General features: G+C 54.6%; 1 protein-coding gene across 1 annotated transcript; it reads left to right on the top strand.

Moving 5' to 3' along the window:
- The first annotated feature begins 292 nt into the window (after positions 1-292).
- MN1 (MN1 proto-oncogene, transcriptional regulator) lies at positions 293-19641 on the top strand. Its single transcript, XM_039362754.1, has 2 exons — positions 293-4854; positions 16502-19641. The coding sequence occupies exons 1-2, from the start codon at positions 1524-1526 to the stop codon at positions 16684-16686; spliced, it is 3516 nt and encodes a 1171-aa protein (XP_039218688.1). The 5' UTR covers positions 293-1523; the 3' UTR covers positions 16687-19641.
- Positions 19642-20439: the final 798 nt, after the last annotated feature.

Below are 20439 nucleotides of genomic sequence, written 5' to 3'. Positions count from 1 at the left end.
AAGTAATTCCATATGTAGGAAGGCCTAAGTCTCTTCTGTCTGTCTGTCTGTCTGTCTCCCATTTATCTGCCTGCCTACCTACCTACCTATCATCTATCTTATCATTTATTTGCCGCCAATCTCCCAGTTCAGTAAAACATCTAATGTCTTCTCCTCCTGCAACCCCCCATCCTTGTTCTCCTTTCCAGTTCTCTATGCCCCCCCCCCCTTTCCCGTGCAGATCTCCGGTAACCAACCCCAGGTTCTCCGACTGGCCGGCTCTCTCCTTCATGGCGGCGGCCTTCTCAGGACCTACCGACAGCCCTGGGAAAGAGCAGCCAAGCAAAGAGGCCACCGGGACGGCTGCGTTGCTTTCGGCCTCGGCACCACTTGCCTGCGCACAGCCGTACCGTCCTTACAGCCTTCTCCGCTGCTGGACCGCATCGACCAGACCAGCGGGACTCCCGTCGGCTCGCGCGCTCCGAGGCGCTTCCAGGGAGAAAGGCGGGAGGCACGCGATAGAAAAGCAGCGCTCGCCTCGGACCCGCGCGGTGGGATGAGGCGGGGCGGCGGCGGCGGCCCCCTCTCCCGCCCTGCCCGTCGCTTGTCCTCTGCTGACTTCTCTTCCAGTTCGGTCAGATCGGCGCCATCACAAAGGGGAAGAACGCGCAGGAAAACTAATTACACAAAATCAATATTTAATCACAGCTCGGCATCCTGACCCGGCAGAGCGCCCCCCCCAAAGCTGCCTGAGCCCCTTATTTATGGAGCTCGGAGGGGTGGGATCAGGGCTGACTGTGGAGGCCGGAATGGCCCGGACGGGACGGCAGGAAGAGAGCGAGTCCCGCAGGCTCAGTGGCGGCTCGGGACGCTCAGTGCGGTTCCCGCGCCAGGGCCGGAGGGGAGGCGGACGTTTTCCACGCAGCGACACCGCTTGACTCGCCTCCCCGCCGCCCTCGGGGCTCCTTAAGGAGGTGCGCCGGCCGTCGGGCCCCGCAGGCTCTGACCGACCACGGCAGCCCAGCGCTCGGGTCGGACGCCAGCCGACTTCCGCGGCCTCCCCCTTCCCGTTCGGGACTTCCCAGTAACCGGGCCGAGCGCTCGGCGGGGGAAGGGCGACGGCGGCGGCGGCGCCACCTTAACAGGGAGCCCCGCCCCGCCGGGCCGCTCATTGGCGCAGCTCTAATGGCTGGACGGCATTGCTGAAATGCAAAACTTGTTGCTGCTTCCCCGGCGCGCGGCGAGAGCGCGGCAGAGCCAGCAGCCCGCCAGCCCGCCAGCCAGGGAAGCGGCGCAGCAGTCGCGCAGCCCAGGAAGGCTGGCGAGGCCCGGCGGGGTCCCCCCAGCCGCCACTCCGGCGCCGGACGGCAACTGAGGCGCAAGATGTGAGTCGGTCGGGCGGCGGCGGCGGCGGCGGCCGATCTCTTCCCTGCCTGCCCGCCCGCCGGCGGCGCGGACTCTCTGGGCCGGCCGGTCGGCCGTGATGTCTCGCTGAGGATCTAGTCAGCCGGGACTCGAGCGACAGAGCCGCAGTCACCGGCGGGATGTTTGCGCTGGATCCGTTCGACCCACACGGCGGCGGCGGCGGCGGCGGCTCAGGCAGGAGCGGGGTGCCGGACGAGCGGGGCGGCGGCTTTGGGCCGGGCGCGGGCCCCCAGTTCAAGCCGTCACCCTTTCACGGCGGAAGTGGCGGCGGCGGCAGCGGCGAATCGGCGCCCGTGAATGCCCTGGGCGAGCCCTCTTCCACCCTGCTGGCCATGAACCTGACCTTGTCCGGGGAAGGCTACGGCGGTTTCCACGCCCCCCGCGGCGGCCCTCCGGAGTTGGGCCAGCCCCAGCCGATCCACGGATTCTTCGGCAGCCCGCCGGCTGGCCCGGGCGCGCACCACCAGACCCAACCACCGCCCTCACACTTCGGGGGTGGCTTCGGGGCCGAACCCAGCGCCTCCTGCCTCCACGGCGGGCGCCTCCTCGGCTATTCGGGCGGCCAGCAGACGTTCGCGGCGGACGGCGGCTACGAGCAGCATCTGGCGGACGGCCAGACGGGCGGGGATGGCTTCGGACAGCAGAGGGCGGGACCCCTCCAGGACTTCCAGCCGCCGCCGCCGCACCATCTTCACAATCCCGGCGTGCCGGCCCCGTGCCTGCCGCTAGACCAGTCCCCTAATCGCGCTGCCTCCTTCCATGGCCTGCCGGGAACCGCCTCCTCAGAACCGCACGGCCTGGACTCGCAGAGGCGCCTGCCCGGTCAAGGGGCGGCCGCGGTGGATGCCCTGGAATACAGTTACCCGAACAGCGAGAGCCATTTCGACTTGCCAGTCTTCTCGTCGTCAGAGGCCGAGGGGCAGTTGCCGCAGTACGGATCCGGACGACAGGCTGCTCCGCCGGCAGGCGGCAACTTCGCTGGCCACTCCGCGGCCTTGTCCCGAGCGCCGGGCTCCCTGGGGAAGGTGCCTAGCCAACAGTCCCCTCACGGCGTCTTCTTCGATCGGTTCGGCGGCGCTCGCAAAATGTCTCTGGGGCTGGAGCCGGGCCTGGGCTCCGGAAGGCACCACCTAGTTCAACAACAGCCGCCGCCCCCGGCTCTCCTGGCCAGGCAGAATTCCTGCCCCCCGGCGCTGCCGCGGCCACAGCAGTGTCCAGAAGGAAGCGCCGCCAATGTGAATCTGCAGGACAGCGGCGGCCCGATTTTGCAGGCGCAGCACGGCCAGTTCGAGTATCCCATCCACCGGCTGGAGAACCGGGGCCTGCAGCACCAGCCGCAGCATTCCTACGGCCCGGGAGAGCCGCTGTTCAACGTGTCCCACCATCACCACCACAGCCAGCCCCAGCAGCCGCCCAACCAGCGACTGCAACACTTCGATGCGTCCCCCTACGCGAACCTCCCCACGAGGCCCCGCTTCGATTCGTGGAGCGGCGGTGGAGGGGCAGGCATGCACGGGGCGGCCGCCTTGGAGAGCCACCTGTCGCCCTCCGCGGCCTATTCTGGTCTGCCGGGGGACTTCACGCCGCCGGTGCCCGAGAATTTTCCGCCGCCGCCGGGCCCGGATCCCCAGGCGGCTCTGCAGCAGCGCCAGAACACTGCACTGATGATCAAGCAGATGGCGGCCACCCGCGGCCAACCTCAGCGCCTCCGTCCGCCCAGCCTGCACCAGGTCGGGCACCACCAACATCCTCACCCTGCCGGCGGCCACGGCCATCACCAGTCCCCGCACCAACACCCTGGCGAAGCCGCTTTCGAGGCGCAGGAGGGCGCTTGGTTCCCGCCGCCTCATCCTCCGCCGGGCGGTGGCGATTTGCTCTTCCGACCCGGAATCGGCGGGTTGCAGGAGCCGCCGCCGCCGCCCCTGCGGATGTCCTCGGGGGGCGAAGGACATGTGCCCTCGCCCGGCGGCCTGCAAGGCCAGTTCGGCTTGAGCCCGCCGTCGGAGCGGAGGCCGAGCCACCCCGACTTCGCAGTGCAGACGCCGAGCTTCCCTTTTGGGCCCCCCAGCCGCCAGCCCACCCCGCACAGCGCTTCGCCCGGGTCCTTTGGGCCGCCGACGGACTTTCAGAGCTCTGCACCTCCCCAGTCGCAGCCCCGGCCCTCGCCGGCCAGCAGCAAGCTGGGGGCGCTCTCGCTGGGCACCTTCCCCAAAGGCAGCGTCGGGGCGCCGCCCGGGAGCGCAGGCCCCAAGGAGAGCAGCGGCCTCTTCGGGCAGAGCTGCCTGGCAGCGCTCTCCACCGCCTGCCAGAACATGATCGCCAGCCTGGGTGCGCCCAACCTCAACGTCACCTTCGGCAAGAAGGGCGCGCCGGCGGCGGTGGGCAGTGGGGCCGGCGGGGAGGGTGCCAAGCGGAGCAAGCTCAGCCCCGCAGAGCCTCCCGAGACAAACGGCGCAGGGCCGCAGCCTCCCCTCACGGTCGCCGCGGCTCCTGCGGGCGAAAGCAGCCTCTCCCCTAATTACTCCCCTGGATCGGGCCCCGACGCCAAAGCGGGAAGCGGACGAGGCAGGGGACGTAGGAAACGAGACAGCGGCCACGTCAGCCCAGTCGCCGGGGCGACGGGTGGCGCCGGCGGCTTCTTTGAGAAGTACGGCTCGACGGCGGCCGTAGAGAGCGGCAGCCCGGGACAAGGCGGGGAGCGAAGCGGCGGCGGCACCCCCCATCTTCACGAGCCCCCCAAGGCGTTGAGCTCCCCGTCGTCTGCCTGGGCCAAGGCCGGCGGTGACCTCCTCCTCCAGCCTCCTCCGGAGCAAGCCGACCTTCTTCCCTCCCTGGACCAGGCGGAATCGTGCTCCCCGCGCGGCGGCGGCGGCGACTTCTCCCGCGAGGTGGAAAGCGAGGAGGAGGTGTCTTCCAGCTCCGACAACCAGGGCGCCAAAGGGTGTCCCGGCGGGCGCAGCCCGCTTCAGCCGCCCACCCGCCCGGTGGACCACCCGCTCCTGAACGGACAGAAGGCGTCGGCCCTGGCGCAGCTGGGCCTGCATGCCGGCAGCAGCACCGCTACCTCCAGCCCCGACAGCTACGGCGCCGCCCCGCCCGGCCCGGTGCAGGAGGAGATTCACCCGCTGGAGATCCTGCAAGCGCAGATTCAGCTGCAGCGGCAGCAGTTCAGCATCTCCGAGGATCAGCCGCTGGGCCTCAAGAGCGCCAAGCAGGGTCCCGAAGGCTCGGGCGGGGCCCAGAACGGCGACGGCGGCGGCGAGCTGAGCAGCTGTTGCGAGGGCGCCGGAGCCAAGGGCGCGGTCAGCACTATCGACCTGGAGTCTCTGATGGCCGAGCACTCCGCCGCGTGGTACCTTCCCGGAGACAAAGCCCTCCTGGACGGGGAGCCCCGCGAGAAGGCCCTGGTGTCCTGGGAGAAAGCGAAGGCGCCCACGCCCGGCAAGGAAGGTAGGGGAAGCCGCCGCCGCGCTCCGCTCCGTTCGGGCCGGGGCCGCCTGGCCAAGCTTTACTCCAGGTCCCGAGCTTCTCCCCCCCCCGCGCGGTGTAGGTCCGACCGCTGGTCTCCCCTCCTCATAGGCAGCGGTGCTGCTGAGGCGCCTTTGCCTAGGAGCTGTGTCTCCACTGTCGAGCAGAGCAGGCCCCGCTTGCTTGGGTCGGATTAATGTGGGAACGCAAAGGAGGGGAAAGTGGCGCGGCCCACACGCGCTGACGCGTGAACCTTCAGGACGAGGCCCTCCGCGCAGGAGCTGCCCTGAAGACGTCCACTTCCGCGGGAGCGCTGGTTTGGCTAGGCCTTCTAGGCCGCGTCCCGCTCCCCGGGAGGGAAAGAGGACGTCTTGGGAGGCAGAAGGACCCTGTGCCTCCTAAATTCACCTTTCCAAAGTTTCGCTCAATATAATGACTTTTGCGGAGATTCGCGGAGGGGGGAGGCTTTTGAGGGGGTAGGATATTTTAGAGAGCCTTGGAAACATAGGGGAGCTCTTATGTAGGTCCACAGGGTGTGTGTGTGTGTGCAGTTGCAGCCTCGGAGACGGTGCGGGTTCTGTTGGTCTGATTTGCTTTTCCCGTCCCGGTCTTGGGGGGCTCCTGGACTTCCAGCTCTGTCGGATGGCTGAGTCCCCGCCGTGCAAGGAGCTTTCCCTGGCAACGGAGGGGCTACCCCAGAGGGAAGAGGGGATGCCCAGGGGGAGCCCAGCCCTTCTCCCAGGCTTCCTTTGGGCGAGACCTTGGGGGGCTCCTTTCCCAGGCAGCCTTCAGTGCCTTCTCTTTCATTGACACCAGACCTGGCTGGATCAATAGCCTGTTAGCCGGCAAATCGCAGCTCCCATCACTCCCACCTTGCCAGGCTGGCTCCGCAGCGCTTTTCCTTTGGGTAAGCAGGAAAGTTTCCCTGGTGGAATCTGATGCCGGAGATCCAGGAGAGAGGCGGCCATCGGCTTGCGGCTTTCCTGCTTGCTTAATTGTGCTTGTTCTTCGTGCTGTGAGGGGATGTGAGCTCAGGAACTTTTCCAGGGGCAGCTCCAGCCATCCCCAACTCAGAAAAAGGAAGGGTTTGGAGAGGCAGAGTTTAAAGATGAATTTCAGTGACTGGAGCTTTTCAAATGGGAGAAAAGTGATGCAGCCTTAATGCTGGTATTTTGTCCAAGGTCATCAAAAGGGTGAGGGTTGGGAAGGGAAAAAGGAAATCTTTGCCTATTTTTTTATTTGACTTATTCTGCTCAATTATATATTATGCTGTCCTTTTAGGTAACTTTTTGAAATTGGTCAGTAAGCTATTTCTGATGTTGAACAACATGTGGGATGCAGGAGCTGTGACCTGATTCGAGCCCATCCAGGCGATCCTCTTTCCTATGGAGGATTCCATGGGGCGATTCCAGAGTTGTTCCGGAGATCCCTCCCTCTCTTTCATTTCCTCCACGAGGGACAGAGAACCTAGGGAGATATGTTTCATGGGCTTCCCTGCTCTGCGATAAGAAACAAAGCAAGAGTTACTTTCTAGATAAATGTGCCAAGACCCGCACTGTTATAGAATTTTTTTTGGCAGAATTTCCATGCATAGTGCTGCGTGCATGACTTTTGGACATGGTTTTATTTTGAGGCTCAAAGCAAGGCTCCAGCGAAGTGGCTCCTGGGTCTGTCTTGAGCTGTATTCCAGCACCTTGGCTTTGAAATCAGGGCTAGCTGAAAGACGGTGGGTGCCTCAGCTGTTGCAGAGAGAGGATTGCCGATGGGCACCCTCTTCCCCCTCTCACAGGTAGGCAAGAGCTTGGCTTCCTGGGCCTTCCCTCCCTGGGTCTCTGTCTTTTGAGGGGGTGCATCCTGGGGCAAGGAGTCCCCAGGGTGATGCTCTGTAGCAACCTCCCGCAACCTGCAGCAGCAGCAGCAGCAGCAGCAGCAAATGCCTTTGGTGGCTGTAATGCAAAAGGTGAACGGATTTGGTTCGGCTTCTATTCTCCTTCTCAGGCTGTTCCAGGATGCTTAGCTACTGTTTGCTGGTTTGGCTGCCTGTCATAGTACTCATAAATCTGTCAGTGCAAGAAATTGCCCCATGGGATGGTGTGAACATGAACATTCACGGAACAACCGCTTCCACATGAAATGTTAATCTGGGCAGAAGGACAGGGTTTCCCGTCTCCACGGGCTCTGCTGATGGGTTGTGAGAAGGCAGTCTTGAAGGGCCGGTTTTGAAACACCCCTGGTTGAAATTGAAAGGATGGGGAAAGCATGGAGATTGCTTTCTGGCATCAAAAGTGGATTGGAAATCTGTTGTACCTGTTAGAGGGATGTGCGTCTGTTGCTGTAGCGGCACCATTTGATCCTCTGGCCTGAGGATCTGGCCTGCTTTTCTTGAATGTCTTTAGAGGATTGTGTCTGAAGACCGGCCATGTTACAGATACAAATAGTGAGCAACACAGCCTTATCACAGAGGAATTTGCAGTTGCACATATGACAAACATTTTCGTAAAGAAAGTGTTGTTTTGTCAACTCCATCTGGATGACTGAGAATCTTCATTGACAATTCTTGCTGCAGTTTCCTCATATTGTGGGGCCCATTGAGTATCTCCCTGAGGGTGGGTTGCCTCAGTCGCCCTGGGCCCGTGTTTAGGCAGAAGCACAGTGTGGGTCTTTTGGCCTGCATTTGTTGGATTGTGAAATAGGGAGCTATTCTTTGCTTCTCTAACGGGGGGGGGGACTGTGCACCATCATTATTTGGACATTAAGAATTTTCTTTTCTAGGTCTACGCAGCCTAGATTTATGTTTAAGATAGGAAGACCAGAGTCTTCTAAGAAGATTCCTGTGAACAGCAAAGCAGAAAGAAGGAACCGGGCTTACTTTTCATCTTTTTAAATTAAGCATTAATTTGGACATAAGGCCCTTCAGAATTGGAATGTCAAAAATCCGCCTGAGCAGCCAAGTGCTAGTCAATATCTTATCACCTAGACTGTGGTTTGGGGTTAAAGATGAGAGGGCACCCTGGCCTGACTTTGTAATGGCAGGTCCCTGAAACGAAGCCTTGGGGAATATTCAACAGAGACATGGCAGAAAGGACAGGCGCTGGGCGGCGGAGGGGAAACTGGTTCCCTCTAATTGCATCCAGGCTCACTTTTGCTGAAATATACCTGTCATTCTCCTGCAGCATTATGTACTTCTAAGATTACATAGTGGAGATTTTCCTGATTGCCTTAAATCTTAAATTAGTGAAATTTGCTAGCCGGAGGGACTAGCTATTAATTTTAACCAGCTGAACTTCTTTATACTTCACAGGGAATAAGCGTGATGATATTTGTATTGCATAAAAGAAAAGGAAGGAAAAGCCACCTGCTAATCTTTGGCTCCTCTGATAAAAAAAAAAATGTAATTTTTGTGTGGGGCTGAGCCTCCCACAAGAGGTAAAGGATTCAGATGATAGAATCGCTAGCCAGTTTTCTCTTTGGGTGGAGAAGCGTTGCCAGATCCAGCATTTAAAGAGAGAAAAATATGCCTGTTTCAAAATTACAAAATGGTTTCTTTGTGAGATGCACTTAATTTTAATTTGGTAAAGAATGTGCATCAAATATATGAAACATGAGTCTCTGTCCACAAACTTTCTGGATATAAAAACCCAGGATAATTTCTTAGATTTGGTTTCCTTGGTTCTGTTTTAAATAAAGTATTGATTATTATAAGACTTTACCAATTGATGTATAGCTTAATAATAGCATTCAGTATTAATCTGACTGTTCAAGTGCTAAAATATTAAAATGCTACCTACCAAATGCAGATATTTTACTTACATTTTCAGAAGGGAAAAATTATGTGAGTTCAAGAAAATACTGTTGTATCTAGTTGAAATAGTGTTGCTAATATCAAGACAGTTTAATATTTTAATTGGTTACTGAAGAAAATGTTATTTATTGGGATGTCCCAGCATGTCTCCTACATGCATAAATACAGAGAGAATCATTGTGTCATAAAATAGTCCTTTTTGACCTAGGATTCCTGTGGCCTAAGCCTTCCTGCTTGGAATTCAGGAAAATTTGCTTGCAGGGACTTAGGTTCGGCTCATTCAGTTGAGGCTGCACTGGGATCAATATTTAGTAATCACTATGAATTAGTAGTTTATTTACTGTTTTGTACAAATGATTTTCTTATGGCTTAGATAGGTTTAATTTTACAGCTCTGGAATTCTTCTACCTAGAAATCTTTCTAAAGCATAACATTATGAAACATTGTTTCATTCTGTGGCTTTTTTAAAAAAAAAAGTAGTTCAGAAAACAATGATAATGCTGGAGCTTCATCAGAAGAAAGGCAGAGAAGGACAAAAAAATATAAAAGGCAAGTTGAGCCCCAGGGTACCCCTCAGTTGAGGTTTTGCACCATCAAGTCTAAACATAGTATCAAAATTTGGATTCATGAAATATTTCCTTTGTTCTTGGCAGGGCTTGGAAATAACCACTCACCCTTAACAATTTCATGGTGGAATCTTTTCCGCCACCCAATAATTTGATGCAAAGCATACCTACATCCGAACGGAGAGATTTGGAAGCCTCAGCCCGCAATGCTGGCCTAACTCTTCTCTTGTACTCCCTTCCCCATCACCTTTATGTCCTGCCAAAGGAAAAATACGCTAACACCAAGGCAAAAGCAAAGACTGCTAAAGGGAGAGTGGGTAGGATGTTTTTCATGGGAATGGACATGGAACCCGTCAGACCCAACTGAGCATCTCAAGCAAAGCAGATTTAATAGCTGAAGTTAGTTTGAGTCGATTCATGTTAAAATTCTGAGAAAAGTAGTTTTCAGCCTTCATTTTGAAATTCTGTATTTCATTAGGACAAATCTTGCTACCAGTTGACCGCGTCGCGTCTCTTTTTCTTCCATAGTTTGCTCAATGGTGAGGATACAATGAAAGGGTCTTGGCCACGCAGTGTTAATTGTCCTCAGAAGCACAGGCAGAGCAGAGGGAAGCCTGGGGAAGCCCTCCGTCCTCCCTGCTTCTCTGCTGCTGGACGAGTAGCTGCCTGTTCGCCTCAGACCAGGGTTTGGAGTAAATGATCTCTAAATCTGATAATTGCGGATTGTGATTGTTGCCATGAGCTTTCTGCTTGTCTTAGTGGACAAATTGTCTTCTCTTTTCTTGACCGGGATGGAATTGGAAATTGTGCCAGTTTTCTCTCTTCTCCAAAAGAAAAATGTGCATTGCCCCTGATCTGAACTCACCCAGGAAGCAAAGCTATTTGTTTTGAGCCACAAATGATGGCTTGTTCAATGTTTTCTGAATAGCTGCAAGATGGGGGTTTTAGCTCCCAAGCACTCTTCTTCAATAAGGAGAGAACTCCCCTCTTCGTGGATTCTGTTCCCTCACTCCGCTAGCCTAATCCCCCATGGCTTTCTGGTCCAAGATCAGATATGCAGAGCAAGGTGGGTGACTGGAAGAGAACCGAGGAGATCTGACTTGTGACAATTGTCCCCTGGGCTGTTCCTTAGTGGTGGCAAAAAGGAGAGAGATCTTCTGGCTCTTCTCCTCCAGCCAAGTGGGCCTTTACAAGACAGCCTAGGCCTAAACCTTTCCCAGGCCAATACCAGGAGCTGAAGGGCTGCCCTGCAGGAGCCTGGTTCCTGCTGATTGCTCTTCTTGTCGGCTCCACCGTACTGTCCCTTCTTTGGTGGCTACTTGGTGGATGACTAGGATGGCTTTATAAGCTCCCTGCACAGCTCTTGGGAGGCCTTTCCCAGGCCTAGAAATGAGATCACCGTTCAACGGTCTGCGCAGGGACTATTCCGGTGACTCCCATCTGGAGCACATGTCCATAGTAGCCTGAAATTCTGAGGCCAAAAACTCCAGGCAATGCCTTGGATGTTCCTGAAGTGAGGAGGTCAAGAACAAAAGATTGGCCCCTGGGATTGCAGCTCATGCTCAAGCATGTTTGGTGCTTGTGCTTGTTTCCTGGAGCTGCGACTCTGAACCCCTTCATTTGTTCTGTTTCAGGAAACATTGCAATATATGTGACGGGTCGCAGCATTTCTCTTGATGCTTTGAAAATACCCTTAAACCAAAACCCCACCTAGCAGTTTGGGCTGAAGGTGGTGCTTGTTACCCTTTGTTTTGTAAGGCTATTTCATTTGCTCACACAGTATTTTGTTGAATAATTTCTGGAAGCGAAGCAAAAAAAAATGAAAGTTTTGATTACAAGTCATCAGAGTTCCACAAGGCTGCGTGATGCAGGGAGACTCAAGCCTGGGGCTGCTGCTGCTTCACCCTGCTGCCTCCGTCTTCCTGGCATTGCTGGAGGAGCGAGGCCAGAGAGAGAGAGTGTGTGTGTGTAAAGGGGAAATGGGTTCAGGGGGTGCTTGAGAGTTGACACAGGAATGGCAGCTCTTCCACCCACCAGTTCCAGAGTGGATTTTTCGGTGAGGCAGCCTTTCCTGCCTTTGCAGAGGTTCTAGTGTGCGAACCCCTTTGCCACAAGGTACTGGAGTGGGGCTGCCTTTCTCCCTCGTCTTCTACTGGAGCTGTGTTCTGCCATGCTGCTCTGGAGCTGGAGAAGCATTTAAGGTTGCTGTTTTAAAAAATACTGTGCTCACTGTTCTTCTGGTGTTCTGTTGCTGAACAGGATTTACTTTTGTACGTGTGCAATTTTATATTTCTCTACAGTTTATTTTCTGGAGAGGTAAAATGTGCACCAGTTAAGGTATGATTCGTGGCTAGGCATTCCCACTGTTTAAGAAGATGCCCCCCCCCCCGGTGATTTCATTCAGTCCAACAGTTTGGGCTGGGCCATTATGATTCCCAAACAGGATCCAGTCAGCAGATGGAATTATTGCTTTGAATCTGGGGAGCAGAAGCTGCCTGGGTGAGGGAACAAAGAGTGAGATTTGGCCAGGGGTGTGGTTGTAGCCTGTTCTGCTGTCCATCGGCCTCTCCTTCTGGCTCTCTGCAACCAGCTGGGCCAAGGGCTGTTGCACTTTTGCCCTCTCTGGTCCACCTTGGAGGCATCTTTGGGGGATCAGAAATAATTGCTGCAACACACACACCCCGGAAGGGTTGCGAAGGAACATTATTTATTTATTCTAAGTAGCCTTATGCTTGCAAATGCTGGCAGCGCTAAAAGAAAGAGTTGTTAGTTATGAGTTTGGACAAAATGGAAGGGGGGGGGCATTACCTTTTTAAATAAATATGTATACAAATCCACCAAAGTAAAGTGAAGCAGCAGAAGGGCAGAATGCCAGAAGAAATAGCAGGGTGAAACACGGCAGATGCAGAAGCAAGGCAGAGATGGCACTGAGAGCATTGGCAAAAGGGAAGCTCTGGAAACCTCCTCACCCTGTTTCCTGCCCCAGATGCCCAGGGCTGAGTCCAGAGGGGAGGGGGCTTTGCACAAGCGGCCCTCTCCCTAGAGCAGCTTCAGATTGCAGGGCCACAAGCGGGAGGAGAGGAAGACAGGCCTGGCTGGAACATTGCACTGGAAAGATCTCCTCGCAGGAGGCTTTGCAGCCGTGGTGCCACTTAGCACCAACTGGGACTGGGAGTTCAGCCCCTCTGCTTTCTGTGGGATCCTTTATCCACTGCCCCCTCTGCCCCCCAGCATCTTCCCTGCTCTGGCTGGTTCTTCCTGTGGGGGAGGAGGCATTCTGGACCGTTTGCCAGTGACATGAGGGCCGCTGGTGGCCCTTTCAGAGGCAGGCGGTGCCACACGGGAGGTCTTAGATCAGGAGTGTAAAGAAATGTGCAGTAGGAAAAGGGCTTCTTGGATTTGCTAATAACACCCTTTGGAATCTGCAAATTCATGCTTCCTAAATAGGCAAGCTATGCGTTTTTTTTCTGCACAGAAAAACACTTCATCTAAAGTTGTTATAGAATTCTTTCCCTTTTCATATTTTTCCTCTAGGCTGAGTGAGATATGCTGAAGATGTTATAAAAATATAAATAGTTACTTCATTTAACAGAGGGAATCTATTTAATATCACCTTTTTTGAATCCACATTTTAAAATTCCCATGAAATGCATATAAATGGACCAACAGATTTAGCATGTTAAATTGACTGGGCATTTTGTTTTGTCATGCTCCATATATATGTTAGACACATTGCAACATGTGAGCGCATGGCTTCCCTGATGAGGCAGGAAGAGTCTGTTGGGCCAAGCTGTGTCCAGGGTGAGGTGCTGGAGGCGGCAGCAGCTGAGACGTGGCTGGGTGGCTGCTTCTTGCGTCTGGAGTTACTCTCCCAACTCTGCATTTCTTCCTCCTTCCCTTCATCCCTGAAAATCTTGCAAACCTTTAGACTCCACTTTCACTGGCTAGGAGAGGTTAGGTAGGCCTGGTTATCCTTCCCACCACTCCTTAACTTAGTAGGTGCTATTATTTGGGCATATATGCAATTGCTTGAATTGTAGGTTTTTGCTTGTTTTGTTGAGGTTTTAATTATTTGTTTATTGGATTGGCTATTATGTTGTAAACTAATTTTATTGTATAGAATTTAATTGCTTTTTTCCCTGAAGAGTCTTGGTAAATATGCATCATCATCATCATCAAATTGGGAATTTGGGATCAATGCAATTTAATTCTTATAAAGTCATCAGGAGTTGGTGGCTGATCAGAGGATTAAGCTTGCTGGAGATGTGCAGCAAGGCCTGAACAGGCACCTTCCCTGCGACTATTGCTGTTTCCAAGCGGTGCCAAGTCATCAGCTAACCTAGAGGGAGAAGGAAGCAAGCCAAAGGCACGGCTCCCATCAAGGGAGGCAGTGACTCTACAACGGGGTCCCTGGGAAGCCTTCCCCCTAAGCTTCCTTCACTGGTGGGGGCTTTGCGTCCCATGCCAGCCTCGGCCCTTCGGACGGGCTTTTCCGTTCCAGCTTGCAGCCCATAGCAGCTTCCCCTATTTATATCTCACTGTTATTAATTCACAGCTTATAATTTAATCTGTGCTCAACATTTAAGACACTATTGAAATGTTGTTTTCCGATGGGCAGGCCAGATTCTCTCGGGCTGAACCTTGGATGGGAAAAAGAGGGCAGCGCCCTGGCAACCGGAGAAGCCCCTCGGGCAAATGAGGCAGCTCCTGCTAAGGAGCTTAGAGGAGCCTCCCCGGCAGCAGTTGGGGGTCTTTTTATTGAAAAAGATCCTGCCTGGCAGAGTCCTCTGCAGATGTAACTACTTTGCATGAGCAGCAGCATCTGTCTTGGCAAGGGCCACCCCAGCAATTGGGCAGCTTTCAGAATTGGCAATGCTGGTTTTGAAATCAGCTGGTCAAGTGCCCCAAGTAATGACCTGCCCCTCAAGGGCTAGGGACGTTTTTGTAAATCAGACCTCCCCCAGGTGCTTTTTACACATAGAAGGGTTATAAAGAAGTCAGGAGGGTGGTTGCACCATCCGTAGTAGCCTATTTAATCTGTGAATAATTGCTTTAATTATTTCCGATCAATATCTCCATTCCATAGCTAAATTTATTTCCTCAGTGGCCAGACACCTTACATTATCCGATGGATGGTCCCCTAGTCAGCCAGGATGGTCCCTCCTGCTTCCTGAACAGAGTTTAGGTTAATACGAACACAGCTTCTCTCAGGAAGTGGACTTGCTAGCTTACTGGAAAGAGAAGGGCAGCCCTGCTCCCCCTGGCTTTTCCCCAGAAAGCCCGTGGCCTCCTTACTGGGGGGCAGGAGGCTCGCCTGAACCTCCTTCTCAAAGGGGCGGGAATAAGAAGAGCCCAAGGCTGTCTGGAAACAGGGGAAGGGCAGAGAAAAGAGGAGGACTGGGGGGGGGGTCTCCACACACGTTGGGGGTGAACATTCTGTTTTGCTGTCCTGGGTGCAAATGCAAACAGAATTGAATTCTTAGTGGTGCAACCAGCTTTGCTCTTTGGAGCAGGCTGCCTTATCTGCTCCTATCTGTCTTCCCTTGCAAAAGCCAAAAACCAGGAGCCCTTTGCCAGCTCTTGAGTACTGGGAGCAACACAAACATTCAGGCGACATGGGCCCCTCTCAGGCACCTCAATTAATCATCTTATCAGGAGAGAAGAGCTGGCGAAGATCACAGGTGGTTTTCCTGCACTGCTAACCCGGGAGCGCCTAGACGGGCTTGGGATAAATGGGCTACTTGCTGAGCCCAGAGGGTGCTGGGTGGGGAGGAGGCAGCACTGGGCACATGCCTCTCCCCCTCCCCCGCCTTTGTGCCGAGTGGCTGCTCGAGAGCTGCCTTTGGCTTTCTGAAGTGGCAGAAGGGATCCTGCCTGTGGTTTCCTGGGTTGCATCCAGCAGCTCCTTGGCAAGCCAGCTGGCTGCAGAAAGGGACACCGCTTCTCATTCAGCTCTCATGGGCAGAAGACGAGGGTGTGCTTGCAATGGGAATCTGTGTGCAGGCTAGGATCACACCCGTTGCCAGGAGCCAAGCCAACCTTGGCTGGCAAACACCCCTGGCGAAGCATTGCCAGCTGGAAACGGGCACCTTTGCCTGTGGATTGAGAGCACCGCTGAGACGAGGGTCCAGGATCAGGCCCCCAAGGGGGAGGGGTGGCTTGCGAGAGAGGAGTGCAGCTCACAAAGGCTGACCAAAGAGGGTGGGCCTTTGGCTGAGTGATGTGCACAAGGATGGCAGGCATGTGCCTGCTTTGTCTGCCCTCGGGCGTGCTCACCTGGGTCCCTGCCGCTCTCATTTCCAAATGCCGCTGTGCAAAGCACTTGCTTTGCCGATGAGAAAGCCGGAGGGTGTCGCTTGGCATTGGCGCTCCATCCTCGGCAGCAGGCTTTTCACAGGAGTGCCCAGGCAGGTGTCCAAACCAATATGTCAGACTGTCACAGGAGAGAGTGGGTGAAAAGGATCTTGCCCCACGGGGTGTTTCGAACGAAGAGAGGCGGGTGAGGGGTGCTCTCAGAACCGCATGGCCCGACAGTGCGTCCAGGGAGGCGGTGCCTTCAGCCTTGTGGCATCTTTATGGTGGGCCATTAGCCATTAGCCTTGCATCAGGCAGGCAGGCAGGCTGGCTGGCCGGCACACCTCAGGGTTTGCCAGGAATTGTGCCAGCACATTGGCAGAGGGGTGGGATGAGCATCTAGGTCAGTGGCTTCTCTGATGCCAGCCTTTTGTGAGATGGGGTGGACTCAGGTTAGCTGCCAAGCACCAGGTCTTAGAGAGGTGGGCAACTGCCCAGGGTCTGCGTGCCATGTTTTGCCCTTTCGGCAGTCTGGCACAGGAAGAAGCCGTGAGGGGAAGTTGGGGGCCTGCCCTTCGCAGCTCTCCCATGGATCGCAGGGCTGCCTTTGCAGTTCCAAAGCCCGAATGCTTTGGCTCTATTCAGAACTTGGGGAGAGCCTCCACAGAGGCCCGGCAGGATGTTCTGGCTGCCAGCAGTTCAGGCTCGGGGCTACCCGGACTTCCTTGCGGAGAGCTCTTCAAGGGCAAGGAATCCTGGCACCTGCTTTGGGAACTGAGGGCTAAGCCTCAATGCCCTTTCCTGCTCTGTCCAGAGCCTGGCCTGGGGCCCCGGCCCTGACCTGCTCTCCTCCTGCCTCTGGGGCCCCTTCCCAGCCCGGAGTGGCTCCAGAGGAGGCCCCAGCTGAATGCTGCTCTTGCCCCCTGGTGGCACCCAGCCTAACCTCTTTCTCCTCCTCCTTTTGCAGCCCACGACCTCCCCTCTAGCAAGGCCTTGGCTCCAGCACAGACGGGCAGCCACCTGCAGTGTCTCTCTGTCCACTGCACAGACGACATGGGTGATGCCAAGGGCCGGACTGCAGTGCCAACGTGGAGATCCCTGCACTCGGACATCTCCAACAGATTTGGGACTTTTGTGGCTGCCTTGACTTGAAGAAGGAAGATGAGGAGGAGGAGAAGTGGTGGTTTTCTTCTGTTCTTTTTATGTTTAACCAGCCGCTGCTACTAGCTGGACAGTTTTTCTAGGCTGGTATCTGTTTGGTGGCATACAGACTGGCAAGGATTAATTTAAAATAAACTCAACCTTTTTAAAAAAAGAAAGAAGGAAGGAAGAAAAGAAAGGAAAGAACAGCTGCCATTTCTCCTGCCAGAGGAGGAGGAGGAAGCGCACCGAAGGAAGGAGCAAGGAGCCGGCAGTGGGACCAAGCAGGGCCTTGTCACGGGGAGGCAGGATGGGTTCAGGTTTTTCGTGCTCCCCTCCCCTCTTCTCAGAAGTCTGAGAGGGTAACCTGGAGAGCAGCACCGAAGACCAAACCCCTCAGAGGGAAACTGCCACCCCAAAAACTACTCGAGGGACCCCCCCCCCCAGCTTTTGCCTTTCCTGCCCACCACAGCCAAACACCATCAGTGCTCAGCCAAGGATTCAGAGCGTCCTTTGTCTCACTGGAGAGCGAGAAGGCGGGTGGGCGGGCGAGGAGGGGGGGGGATGCAAGCTGATCCCTTGCCTCCCCTCCCCACCTCATTCCTGCAGCTGCCTGGTTTCTGCTTTCTGGCACAAAGCCTCAGATCGCCTGTTTTTCTTTTGTGTGTGTGTCTCTCTCTCTCTCTGTGTGTGTGCTTGCAAGCACACTCAGTGGCAGCTCTGCTCTCAGGGCCTGCCCGGCTCCCCTTGACAGCTGAGTGCCTTTCCTGGAGGGAGGGAGGGGGCCTCCTCCGCCCAGCCAGCAGCCCAGCCGGGTCCTCCTGCTCTGCCAACAGCCTCCCATTGTCTTCCTCCATTTCCTGCAGAGAGAGGCCCCTCTGCGGAGCCCAGTCTGAGGCAGCAGAGAGAGGCTTCCGCCTGGCTGCATCCAGCCGGCTCTCTGGTGGGTGCTGCTCTGGCTGCCAGGGAGTCAAAGCGGCAGAGCAGGGGCAATGAGCCCCGCTTGGCTGCGGGGAGGAGGTCACAAGAGGTGCCAGCCTCGCCAGAGGGGACAGAATAACTCCCCTGCGGCTGGGGGTCAGGCAACCACGCTGCCCCTGGGGTGGCATTTCCAGCCTCAGGTTGGCCTTTCCAGCAGCAGCAAGGAGGCTGCTCTGAGCCAGCCCACCTGGTACCTCAGGAGGCTCCTGCTGAGTGCTCACTTTCCACCGGATTTCCCTCTGCCAGGCTCTCCTGGCGGTCTGAGTTGTCTGCTGAGAAAGCTGGGGGGGGGGAATGGCAGAGGGGCAGGGGTCCTCTGCAGAGCAGGTCCAGTTCCCACCCACAGGAAGCTCCCCACCCCGTTGACTTTTCTTCTTTGAAATCTAAGAAACCTGAGGGGTGCATTTCTTTTTTAATGTCCTGGATTTTTTGTGGACTTTTTCTCCCCTTTTGCTGGCAGGTCAAATTTTGATCAGCCTCCTGTCCTCGCTGTCTCCACCTGTACAGTTCTGCTCCTCTACCAGCCTGGGGAGTTGCCCCATGGACATTCCAGGGTTTTCTCCCGCCCTCCCCATCTGGGGGCTGCTAGGCGACCCTCCTACGGCCAGTGATCTGCAAAGGGAAGTGGGTCAGGTGGGGGTCTTTATTATTTTCTGAAAGTAGGCTTGTGTAAGAAGAAAAATCAGCATAGAATCAATGGAATTGAAGCATTAAAATAAGAATAACAATGATAAAGAAAATCCCAAATAGACAGCAACAATGTTAAAATGAAAACAGCAAACAGCAAATTCAAACTTCATTCAGGCAAAGAGAGAAATATTTTCAGGTGATGTTTAAAATGACTGGAAAATAGCTTTAACAGTAAAACAGTAAAATAACAATAGAGTTGTCAGAAATTATCAGTAAACTGCCTACTAAAAGCATTCAGTTGAGTAACACCTTGCACTGTGCAGAAAAAGAAAGGAAAAAAACCCTGTGGATTTGCAGAACTCTTCAGGCAGAGAGTCCAAATAAAAATCATACAAAACCTGCTGAAGACACACACACTCACACTCTCTCTCACACACACACACACACACACACACACACACACACACACACACGCACAGAGAGAGAAAGAGGGGGGGGCATGCACAGAGAGCACACAAATGGGTCTTTTGTTGCTTGAGGGCAGTGCTGGGTGTCCTCCTCTGCTAATCTGGGCCACAGCCACTATCTAAGTGGGCGTGGGGCACCTGAGGCCACCGGCACCCCTTTGCAGGAAACAATTTTGCTGCTAAATCAGGCCAACCTTTTCTGACGGCTCTCTGCTCTCGGATGCTCTGCAAATGGCCCCTCCTTGTCTCTGGAAAGGCTGGGGGGGGGGGCTCCTCAGCCAAAGGTCCAGAATTGCTCTGCACAATTACAGCAGCTTCTCTGGTGGGGGAAAGCAATCTAAAATAAGCCAGATATTTTAACCAAGATTTTAGGATAAAATTAAGTTTCGGGGGACTTGCCAATTACTTTTTCTTGGTTTCATCCCTGCCACAATTCCCCAGCCATTGCAGCTTTAAAAACAAATCCTAAAAGAAAAGGATGTCTTTATTTTCATTGTACTGAAAAAGAGCCCATTCCCCCCTCCAACTAAATCCCTCCTGCTCAGTCCGAAGAAGAAGAAGAAGAAGAAGAAGAAGAAGAAGAAGAAGAAGAAGAAGAAGAAGAAGAAGAAGAAGCAAAGTTATTGCACATGTAAGATACTAACATGGAGAGCAACTTGTAATCTGCCCCTTCCCGCCTCTTCCCCTCGCCCAGCCCCTTTCCTAGGAATTTAGTTTAAATTGGTTTCTCAAAGCTCGGTTGGAAGACTGTGACAAAAGCTCATAAAAGTGAGTGTTATTTTCTTTTTTAAATATGTAAAGTGCAGTCTTCTCTATTCATGCATATTGTATATATCTGTATATGTTTTACTGAGCAACTAAATAACAATAAATATGATGTTACTGGTGATTCTTGGACCTTTTCAGTTGGGTTCTTCTTCATTTTCCCTACAAAATGTGTTTTGTAGTGTTTTGAAAGAGTCATTTTTGTATTTGCTGAGAGAATATGGGAGAACATGGGAGCCACTTAATGAGGAGGGCCAGATGAGGTCCCTGTTTCTCCCAGGGACTGAGGAGGCTTAATCAACCCAGCTCTTGGGGCATCAGCTCCATCAAGCGATTTTTGTCTTCTGCGACTTGTCTCCTGGATACCCTGAACTGTAGCATTCATCATTCTGGCTGGGAATTATGGAGCCCAGGCACACAGGCTAGGAAGCATTGTCCCAAGACCATCGGTGGCTGCTTGGGGAGTCCTGGGCACCCGTGTGAGGAAGATGCCGGCTTCTAACACTGTCTGAGGGCCCCAGTCAGGCGGGACTGCCAAGGGAGGGGTCACTCAGGGAGGTCAGCTATCTACCCCCCCCTTGGCTCCCCCTTGCTCAGTTCTTCCCTGGGCTTGTGCTGAAGCCCAGCCATCACACCCAGAAGCTGTGCTTGTCAGAAAGCGCCTCTCTCTCCAGAGAGACCACATTACGGTGAAAAGGGTTTTTTTTTTGGGGGGGGGGGAGAGGGGGTGGTGAACTGGCACAGCATCTTTGGAGGTTAAAAGACGGGAGAGCATCCCTAGGAGCCCTTTATCCTCCACAGAATGCAGAGTCCCCGTTCTCTCTCCCCCCACCCCACTTGCCAGCTTCTCTGCCTCCTGGAAAACGTTGCTCTTTGTTTAACAGTCCTACCCACAGGAGAGGAGCTTCATTCCAAGCCCCCT

This window comes from Crotalus tigris, unplaced genomic scaffold (genome assembly GCF_016545835.1).
Source record: "Crotalus tigris isolate CLP2741 ecotype Arizona unplaced genomic scaffold, ASM1654583v1 scf7180000019478.12717781048:2074007, whole genome shotgun sequence".
Lineage (NCBI taxonomy): Eukaryota > Metazoa > Chordata > Lepidosauria > Squamata > Viperidae > Crotalus > Crotalus tigris.
The sequence above is the reverse complement of the archived record's forward strand: the minus strand, read 5'-3'. Positions and strand labels throughout refer to the sequence as shown.